Source organism: Microplitis demolitor, chromosome 3 (assembly GCF_026212275.2).
Source record: "Microplitis demolitor isolate Queensland-Clemson2020A chromosome 3, iyMicDemo2.1a, whole genome shotgun sequence".
Taxonomy (NCBI): Eukaryota; Metazoa; Arthropoda; class Insecta; order Hymenoptera; family Braconidae; genus Microplitis; species Microplitis demolitor.
Genome location: NC_068547.1, coordinates 7551057 through 7561827, shown reverse-complemented (window position 1 = coordinate 7561827; position 10771 = coordinate 7551057). Strand labels below are relative to the sequence as shown.

Below are 10771 nucleotides of genomic sequence, written 5' to 3'. Positions count from 1 at the left end.
ATAAGGTGAAATTTCATAACTCGTAATACCTTTGTTATTATAATTATATTTTATCGTATACAACTTTTTTGTTTATATAAATAGACATTAAGATAAACTATATTATATTTTCAATAAATAAAATATTAAATACTTAGAAAAAAAAGACATTTGATTAATTATTACGTATTATTTTCTTTTGTTTCAATTGCCGCCTGTCACTATCATAAAATGCAGCACTCGAGAGTTACTATTTCAGAATTTGGTCCAAGTAAATAACAATTATTTTTCAATTTTTGGAATTTCTGAATTTCTTAAACGACCCTTTAAAAATTGTTTATCGAGCTGATTTTTGGAGAAGGTTCCTAAAATATGTTACACCAACAAATTTTCATATGAGACTCGAACACAAAAAGAAAAGTTCGTTTTTTTCGGGTCGACCTATTATATATCCTAACTTCTTAACTTTATTGGCTTCGGTAATTCATGAGTATAAAAATCCTCTATAAATGATGTTGATGCAGAGTTATAGTTGGAGTTATTAAAATTAATAAATTTTGAAAGTAAATGTTTATTCACAAGATCTAAGTGATCTTTTTCAATACTTTCATTTTCTTTTGGTGGCGAGTTATTTGACGGATTAGTTAAAATTCCATCTACGTTAGATTCATGAACAACATTGTGTACCACTGTCGGTGAGTTAGATGCATGATTTTGTATGACTATCGTAACATTCTCAAATGAGGATCCGAAAGGCCACCTCATTACAACGTGATTTTTTTGGTTGACATTACTTTTAACTGGTTTAGGTTTTGGTCGTGGAAACATTCTTGATTCATTTTTTAAGTTTCTTAAGTAATCTTCCTTGTTAATATTATTCAAGGAGAAAAAAAATTGTCGGTTGTTTTTTCCTATGTCAATCCAAGGTTTTAGATTAATATGAGTAAATTTATCGCATGAAATTCTTTCATTGTTCAGTTTATCAGGTACCAAAAATACAAACGGCTGAACAGTTTTAACGCCATCTATCGTAGAGCATAAGATTTGTGCAAGAGTTACACGTCGGATCTGATCAAGCTGAGTTATTGTGAAACTATTTTTTAAATTTCCATTTTCATACCAAAATCTATCCCCTTTACGGAGATGATTAAATTGCTGAGCGATAATACATGCAAAGGTTGGACCAACAATACCTCCAAGAATTGGTTTTTCTGAAAGGCCTCCTGAGAAAAGGTCAATGTCATCCAGCGATTCGTATAAGCCTTTGAATTTTCTAGCAGCTTTCACTGATGTGCTTTTTTCAAGATCCTCCCATGTCCGAATAGCTGATAAACCACAAGGTTCTCGCCATTTAATATAAGGTGCCAATCCATGATCTCTACCCCGTTGAATATTAATTGATGCAAGATCCATGCCAAATGGAAAATTTGGAAATTGAAAAAGATGATGAGTTAGTTCTTTAGTTATGAATTCATCTCTTCTCTGTGAAACTTGATTTACTAATCCTAAAACTAATCGGTCAACAGACCCTGGACTTTGTAAATGCACTCTATTCCTTGATTCATCGTGTATTGAGATATCTAAAAAAAAAAAAAAAAAAAAATTATATTGAAATTCGTAAAAAAAACGAAAACTTTTTATCACTTTATACTAACTGTTAAATAGAAGATTATGTTGTTCATCATATCTGGAAAAACAGTGTTGAACTAATGAATGGCCAAAACGGTAAGCCGCAGTTGCAAAAGAATTAGCAATATTTGGATTGAGCGTTGGGTCGTAACCATCATAATAACCAGTCTTTTTAAGGTCAAGTCCAAATATTTTGATTATTTCGGGACCTTTGGATAAGAATGTTCTAGTTTAGTCATTTAAAAATTGAAACGAAATTATATATTCATTTTATCTGATTTTTAGATATAATCAATTGAGTAATAAGGTAATTTAAGACAAGCAAGATTCTGGTGCCAGTACCTTGAGCAAAACCCTTAGTCACTAGTGTCTTTTTCTACATATGGGTCTTGCGCAAGATCATACAATAAGAAAGCGTTATCAAGGCTTGTGTATGACTTGCTTAAAGCATTATACACAAGAATATTGAAAGTATTTTAGATGTGGTGCAGTTGAAAAGTTTTTGGTGCATTTTTTGCCCCAGTAACTTACGACAGGTACTTACGCATGGCTTGCTCAAGATCTGTTCAAGGCTTCAATCAATTTTGAGAAAGCCATGCGCAATTATTGTCAACTGCAGCCTTTCCCCAGAATTGAGGTATAATCTTGCACGAATTTCTTGTGCAAGGTTTGCACTAGACTTGCTATTAAAATCTAATCACAAATATTTGCAGTAAGACACATAGGTAGGAAAGATACTAATATCTATCAAGCTTGAGATCAGGCTTGCTCAAGACTTGAACAAGATTGTTATATAAGTACTCTACTTTGAAAACTGAAAAAGATTGAAAAACAATATTTTTTTTTTTATTTAAAAGTATGTATTAATTTCAACTATTGTATCTTTATTATTTTTAACACGTTTAATGAGAAAAACATTTGCAACAGATATTAAACGTTGTATGTTCTGTTTGAATCTAATTTTTGTATTAGAACCTCCTATAAAAGTTAAATAAAACTTAAAAATTTTGAAAGATTTAAAATGCACAATTCAAATATAAATGTTACCAGAAAAACACTATAAACTCATTTCATGGATTAAATTGTAGCGTTCATTAATCATATATCAAGTAAACTTTACACCAATTAAACATGCACTAGACTCTTTTTACCCTATTTTTTGTGTACTGGGTTTTAATCCTTCTATGTGGCACAAAAAATACTTCTTATGTTAAATTATTCCTTTGATTCCTGTGAGACTTACCAAGTATTATAGGTAAGAATTCGCGATAAGTAATATGTTGAACTACAGCTCCAACAATTTTGCGACTTTCTTGAAAGAGCTTTTCATCACTCCAGTGTGGATTGAGTGTGCTTAATCCAGTTGCAAATTTATTATGCAGTCTAATTAAGACTATATGAAGTGAAGTTAAAGCAGGTTGTTCACTAAGTCGTGCATCGCCCGCTCTAAAACAATTAGTTGATAGAGATCCTTGTCGACAAAGATTATCCGACTCTTTCTTAGGTATTGCAGATTTTGAGAAGTCGAATTCACCATATTGTAAAAGACCTTAAAGTATTACATTTTTGTTTATAACATGAATAATTCACTATATTTTGATATAATATAGTATCTTACCATTACGAAAAATTCGTAAACTATTGCTGTGCTGAACGCTGCTGCTATAAACCATAGAAGCATCTATAAAACTAGTTACTTGCGACAATTGTTCTCTAGGACCGAAACCGCAGTCTTCACGTGGAGCTGGGCCACTTCTCACAAATTCTAAACAACGCATTCCCAACTTTCCATAAAAGTTATCTCGAGAATTTACGACTATGGGTAGACAATCTGGGTGCTGAAAGTTTGTAATCAGATTAATTAAACTCTGACGATGAAAATGTATTCTTTAAGAACGTCTCTTCACCATAAACTCCGGTGGCTGGAACTCTGTACCACGCTTTCGACAACACTGCGGAAATGTGCCATTAAATCCTCTGCTCTGTGCAGTAGCTGATATAAAAAAAAAGCATGAAAAATAACTGATAATAAATTCATAGGCCAGAGAATTTTTATGCACCTATCATATCATGGTCTATGAATTGGCCCCACTGCATAAGCATATGTGTTACTGATGGTAATGGTACATTTTTGTCTTCATGAATCGTCGTCGAAATGTCACGTGGACTTGGTAACACTTTACCGCTTTTCATTGATTTTCTTATTGTTTCAATCCCGTCATCATAGACTGGATCTAAAAATCTAAATAATAAAAGTGTAGCTCATGTTTTAAAAGGAAATGACTGTATAAATATTTACACTTATACGATTATATAAATCTATAGGCTCTGACTGTACATATGATTAATGCGTCAGACCAATAGACTTCAACTTTAGAAGAAAGATTCCCTGAACGATTAGTAGGTATTTTTTGTCACTTGGCGCCCAACTTTAAAATAAAAAAACTACATAAGGTTGTGTCATATTTAGCTGTCTGCTAATCCACAAACCGGGTTAAACTCCGATCACAATGGATTTATGTGTATAAGGGTGCATCATTTCAAAGTAATATTTTTTTTTTAAGTGCATACGGAAAATCATAGTTCAACACAAAAAGAAAAATTTTGGCGCAAGAAAAAAAAATTCTATCTCGATCAGCGATCTGACTCATTGAAAAATTTAATTTCCCATTTAAATAACACGAGAAAGTTTTTTTTTTCAAGCTGTGAGTATTTTTAATTCCTCAACAGATAAATAGATCAAATAGACAAATATACAATTTTGTAGAAAATTGAATGCTCTACAAAGAGGTCTCTTATCATTTTTTGATAAATTAAACCCGTTCATAAGTTTTTTCAAGTTAAAGTGCAAAGTACGATAAAATTCGATATTATTTCACTTTTTTTACGAAACAATTACACTTATAACAAAATGTCATAGGAGTTTTTTTGTAGACAATTTCATTTTCTACAAATTATTTCTTGAACATTTTTTGAAATTCCGATACATTCTTTAGTTATTTGTATTCAAACATCATTTTTTTTTAATCGTACTCTGATTCTGATTAATTGTTAAAATAATTGTAGATTTTTTTTACCTAAATTCTATTATCTATGATTATCAAGTCATTGAAAAAAATTAATGTACTTATTTAAGCCACAGGTTGATATTATTTACCTTTGCTAAAATATAACTTTTAAATAACGGGAACATTTTACCGAAGTTCAGTAAAATTTTGAATAAAAGAACGTAAATTTTTGTCAATAATTTGATTATCGTCGCTAACAAAATTCAGGTGAAAAGTTGGTTTTTTTTTTTTTTTTTTTTTTTTTTTTTTTTTTTTCAAATATCAGAAGACGTTTTGAAGAAAAAGAATGTACCTCTGCATAGTTGACATAGCTGAACCCCACCAAGGATGTTTTAAATTATTACATCTGCCATCAGCTGTTCGATATTTACTACTTGCTGGAGGACAATTTGGTTCATCTTTCCGAGGGCAGCGTTCTCGGAATCCCGTTGATCGATGTGACCACAAAGCCGTAGTTTTACATTCTAATTTACTTATTGAAGTTTCATTTAGGAATCTGGAAGTAAATATGTTAATTGTTATTGGAATTTCTCGAGCTATTTACAAAAAGCTAGATCTGTTCAGATTAAATGCGCCGTCGAAGAATTGAAGCTATTCATATAGCAGTTTTTTTCAAGGTTTGCACAAACCTGGTCTCTAGTTCGATAGTTGCTAGCATCACCATTCACCTATAGGTCTTGCTTAAGATATTTGGGACAGATTTAAAACGCAAGTCTCACGCTAGCCTTACACGAGAATTTTGGTGGACATTATTCAATTCAAAGGGAAAATCGGCACCAGAAGCATGTTGAATCTACTTTGCGCGTGGTTTGCTCAAAATTTGCTCAAGTGAAAACTGTTGGGGAAAAGATTAGTATAGGAAGTATATAGATAGCGCGTCTTGAGCAGATCTTGAGCAAGCCATAGGCAAGTATATGCTACAAAATTCTTGGGTAAAAAATGCGTCGAGAACTTTTGGCTGCACCATGTTAGAAATATCTTCAATATTCTTGCCTACAATACCATGAGCAAATCATGCACAATCCTTAACCCGTCAGCACTCCCATCAACTTTTCGGTATACTTTACGCCCGCGATGAGAATTTTGCTCATGCTCAACGCGCATGCGCGTAGGCACCAAACAAATTTTTTTTTTAATTTTAAGCAAGAAAATATTTCTGATAAATTAATTACTCTCTGATTATAAGAATAATAATAAATAAATAAATGATAATTGCAATTTATTTATGATTAATGAACATAATTTAAACGTTAACGAATTTAACCGAATAGCTTCGAACATCGCAGACTGCCAAAGGTATGCGAGCAGTCACGAGAGTCACCGAACATAAAATTTTTTTACTTACGCCTTTGTGCACAAGTAAACTCAGCAGTGATTGTCAGTACACGAAAAGAACGAGATTGGACTGGGTACTTTTTTTTTTGTTTCCAAGTATATATATATATGTATGTATATATATGTATGTATATATATATATATATATAGTATGTATATATACTTATATATATTCTAAGCCCTCGGGTAATCCCAAATCCGGCTAACTTTTTCGTTGAATTAAATTTTCACACCGAATCAAATTCACTTAAATCCGACCAAATTCAAAGGACTGGGTACGCTAATAGCACAGTTTGCTTGAGCAAAAGTTTACTATATAAAAGTTTCGTTGAATTATTCGTCAAATTTCCGTCAGCTGCGGACTTTTCCATTTTTTACGATAATTTGTATGCAACTTGCAATTGAATTTGACGAAAATTTACTGCCCGAATTAGAATGCAAATTTACTTCAAAAGTTGACTAGAAAAAAGTTATCTTTAATTTTCAGGCAAATTTTATGTCAATTTATCGTTAATTTAACTTGAAAAATTGTTGAGTATATTTTCACCCTCAAATTGTAGACAATTTTGTGTATATATTTGATTACCCTCTGAGATGGTAAGAATGAACATTATCGACTATTTTTTTTCGTAAAAGATCACCTTTAATACCCTGATAGCCAAATTGGCGAGAAACTGACGAGAAACTTGCAGCCGCAACTGGACAACAAGTTGGCCGTCAACAGCTGGTACCTCCAATAGTTGATAGACATTTTCTGAGAAAGTTGGTGGCAAAAGTTGTAAATCCAATAAGTTGACGGTCACTTTCTCAGAAAGCTGGCGGTAACTTGTAGCAAAAAGTTGCAAAAGCTAAACCCGTGCTATCAGAGTATAAATTGAAGAAAAATTAACCGTAATTTTTTATTTTCAACTTTTGCTGTGAAATTGTCTGCAAATTCGGGCAGCAGATATTAGGTAATTTCAATATCAAATTACCGTCAATAAGCTAAAGTGGCTATTAGGGAATGTAAGACCGTAGCCACTATCACGTGAGATTCGACTCAGTCCTATGTTACGCAGCCCTATCTCGGATGGGACTGAGTACAATCTTGGATTGGACTGTGTAAACTGTACATGGTAGTCACTGCAATGTAGATTGTAGCAGCTCCAATGTGAAAATTTTTCTCACAACAGATGGGGCTCAGTACAATCCGAAATTGTCCCCAATCCAATTTCGTTCTTTCCGAGTAGTCGTTAATGCGTCGGTTTTTCGGTCGTTAGGTCCCGGGTTCGAATCCCACTAGAGCGTGTGCGGTTAGTTGACAGTTCTAGCGTATTTTCTCGAAATAAACAATTTCTTTTAAATTAGAAGTTACACTAATCATATATCTGATAATTCCCGAATAACCAAAATGATTGAACGAAAAAAAAAAAAAAAAAATATACAGAAGTCGAGTGAGTCTTTTTTTTTCAATTTAGTTGAAATTTCTATACATAGCTATGTATATATTGGAAATTTTAATATATGACCATATATAATGCACTTTTGCCGGACAATTAAATAATTATTTGATGAATACAATTATTTCTATTCTATGCAATTGAATATAATCCACCTACAACGGAAAGTTCAAAGTTTTGCAAATATTTGAGTAAACGCTGATGCAGACAAACGTTCAATTTAAAAGAAAAATCAATTTAAAAATATCAAATATATGAATACATTACTTTTCCATCAAATTTCTGGAACCTTTCAAAGCCGCATATGCTACTCTAGAAAAGCCTTTTGCTTCATCAGTTTGGTAATTAAATGTGGCAACGTAGTGTGCAGGATGATCAGAATTTAAGTACAATCCTGTAATAGTAAAGATATTACATTAAATATAATGAATATTTAGACAGAAATATCAGTACCTTGATCAAATATTTTTTTTTCCTCTATTTCAAATAATGAATTCATGGCTTGCAACCCAAAATCTTCTGCTTCTTCTAAAGTTTTACTTTTGATGAAAGTAATATACTCATCATATCTTTGAAAGTTGCTTTGATTATTACTCTTATAGTTCTGAAGAGATAGTTTGACTTCACTAGATACTTGTAGAGTTTGTGAAATCAAAAGGAGAATATTGCTTAGCAAATATGCACTAAAAAAAATATAATAAAAAGGATTGTCAAAAAAATTAATTATTTTTTTTTTAGATTTTTCATCTTTAAGAACTATAGAACACAAAAAATCAGAAAGTAAAAAGTAATCTTCCGGTTTCATTAGATTATGAGAGCATTAGACGAAAAGCATGCAGGACATGTAGTGAATTTAAAAAATCTGGGTTTTTCTTAAATATTGGAACATCAAATTTTGACAAACAAATAAGTATATTCTTGCATCATTCAAAAGAATTAAAAAAAATTGGACTTCTTTCTTTTTTAAATTTATTCGATTTTTTTTTTGTTTCTCGGAAATTTTATTTTTTCGTCTTTTTAAAGTTAAATAATAAGACAAGAGATCATAATTTTAACCTAGTCAGATCATTCGAAAGTCACACATAATCCTATGCTACTACCCTAGTTGCGCCCATTCAACCAAATCCTTCAGGAAGAGGCCGAGTAAGCTGCAAAGTCCTGAAGATACAGTCTGCATCACTAGAAGAAAGACTCATCTGAAGGTAAGCCAGAGATATTTTGAATATCTTTTCTTTCTATTGATCGATTTATAAATTCAACGTATATATAAAAGCTCGAAGGAGTTTGGGTTCATAATCTTCGAAAACCCATACGGAGAGAAAAGAATAGTAATAATTACTATGCTACATTGAAATAACTAAAATTGTAAAAACCGCTATCTAGCATGGGAATCAGGGCTATGTAGAATGGTACTCAGTCTCATGCTCCAATAGCTGTCGTTACAGTTTAATAAGTGAGGCACATGGTTCTCTCGTCAATGTAGAATGGTAATCAGTCTTATGCTATATCATAGCTACCGTTACTATGTAGAATGGAGGGGATCACTCTGCTCGGTGACTCTCGACGCTAAAGAACCCTCGCTTCTATGTAACATAGTAATGGTTACCATTTTATATAGGAATTAAAACTGTTTTTTTCTCTCCATGCACATTGAATAATAAATATAGGAAGATAAAATCTTCCTCGCATTCTTTATAGCTGGCCGCATCCTCCAAATCGCTCGTCAAAATTTTCATATCGCTACCAAATGGAGAAATCCCAGATAATAAATGTAAACTAAAGTGGTGGACATAACAAGTTAAAAAGATATTGGCAGTAAAATATTGAAAAAAAAAAAAACAATCGTCCTCATTTTCTTAGGATAACTCACTATATAATTTCTCAAATGTACCGTTAATTAAATCAAGTCTATCATTTTTTTTTTAATGAAATCTAAATGGGGCATTACACGTCAAACCTGACAGTTTTCCAACCTTGCATTTTCGATTTCCTCCACTTTTTGACATTTTCTTGTACCTATCAAAGAACTCTTTTTGGCCAAGTTTAAGATTTTTTTTTATTATAAGTTCAAAAGATGTGAAATTTTGAAAAAAAAAAAACAGCTTTTTTTACGGTTTTTTTTTGTCTTAAAATCAAAATTTTTAACTTTCCGCTAAGAAAATTGAAAATTTTCAAAAATTCAGGAAGTTATTGGTTTCGGCCCAATTTTCGAAAATTGAATTTCTAACAGATCTTGACGTTTTGAGGTTTTTGAAAGCTATTCTAATTTCAAGATGATGTCCGCGTGTATGTATGTATGTATGTGCGTACGTACGTACGTATCTACGTATGTATGTAAATATCTGTAACTTTTGAACGGATGAACCGATTGGGATCATCAAGGTGTCATTTGACGCAGCTTGTCAATTTCTAAAAGCTGTAAAAAATTGAACTCGATCGGTAAGGCTCGTTCAGACATATTCCCAAAATAATGATCTGAAATGATTTTTGTTTACAATTTCCAGATTTTAAATCCGCATCATAACACACACACATACACGCACACTCGCTCGCGCACGCGTTCACGCACGTGACCTGACAGTAATTATTTAAAATAATTATTACTTTGTCTTCGAAACGTCATTATTTGCTTTGTCAATTAAAATTTATATCGATACTTTAATTTCTCAGACACTAAGTTAGTAATTTACCGTTTTACGAGTCCAAAATAAAACTTTATTATAGATTCATAAAATTAAAATTGGTCGGGAAGTAACAATATTTGTTCAATTTTTATTCGAATGTTAAATTTAAAGTTTAATTCTTCGATTAACCATTAACTTTATTCATCCTTCAACATACGTTCACCTTAATTACTTACAATAATATTAAATATTCGAAAATACTTTAAGAATTTGTTAGTCAAAACTTATTCATTTATAAAATTAATTCTAAACAATTAATTTTTATATCCAAGTGTGATATTAAGCTTAAGAACTACTGAATTAGTTTTCAAAATACACTGAAACTCATTGTAAACTTACTATAAATTAAAATGCATATTTCTACGTAAGTTAAACAAAATTAAATTTTATAAGTTTACTTTAAAGATTATCAGGCACTAACTCGTATATAAACTGGATTGCGAGGCTCATGGAAATATACATAACCGGAGACTATTTAATATGTTTATTTTTTTGTTTATTTCTTTTGTGATTTTGCGAATACCGTTAGTTAAATGTCCACGCATGCGTACTCAGATCCTGGGTCGATGTCTGACCTTCTTTACTACCGTTTTGAGCACATGTGAATGATCATTTATATCGAACCATTTTTAAAGAT

At 31.6% G+C, this 10771-nt stretch overlaps 1 protein-coding gene across 3 annotated transcripts; it reads right to left on the bottom strand.

The window, feature by feature from the left end:
- Positions 1-28: 28 nt before the first annotated feature.
- Positions 29-10771, bottom strand: LOC103572631 (peroxidase). Of its 3 annotated transcripts, none has more exons than XM_008551304.3 (10): positions 10556-10771; positions 7904-8133; positions 7718-7844; positions 4969-5172; positions 3669-3850; positions 3516-3601; positions 3227-3446; positions 2852-3157; positions 1635-1817; positions 29-1559 (listed from the first exon to the last, which is right to left on the bottom strand). In XM_008551304.3, exons 1-10 carry the CDS (start codon positions 10594-10596, stop codon positions 433-435), a joined length of 2706 nt encoding a protein of 901 aa, XP_008549526.1. In that variant the 5' UTR covers positions 10597-10771; the 3' UTR covers positions 29-432. The 3 variants fall into 3 exon arrangements, with proteins under 3 accessions (XP_008549526.1, XP_008549527.1, XP_008549528.1); XM_008551305.3 differs by having other exon boundaries at positions 10474-10770; XM_008551306.2 differs by lacking the exons at positions 7718-7844; positions 7904-8133; positions 10556-10771 and adding an exon at positions 5306-5737.

What these genes read in the sequence shown, in the direction of transcription:
- LOC103572631 (XM_008551304.3), bottom strand. Translation starts at nt 10,596, where the DNA reads ATGTATATTTCCATGAGCCTCGCAATCCAGTTTATATACGA. An exon ending in TCCAGAAATTTGATGGAAAA is followed by an intron (nt 5,173 to 7,717) that starts GTAATGTATTCA and finishes ATTTACTTCCAG; the next exon opens with ATTCCTAAATGAAACTTCAA. An exon ending in TCCAGCCACCGGAGTTTATG is followed by an intron (nt 3,447 to 3,515) that starts GTGAAGAGACGT and finishes ACAAACTTTCAG; the next exon opens with CACCCAGATTGTCTACCCAT.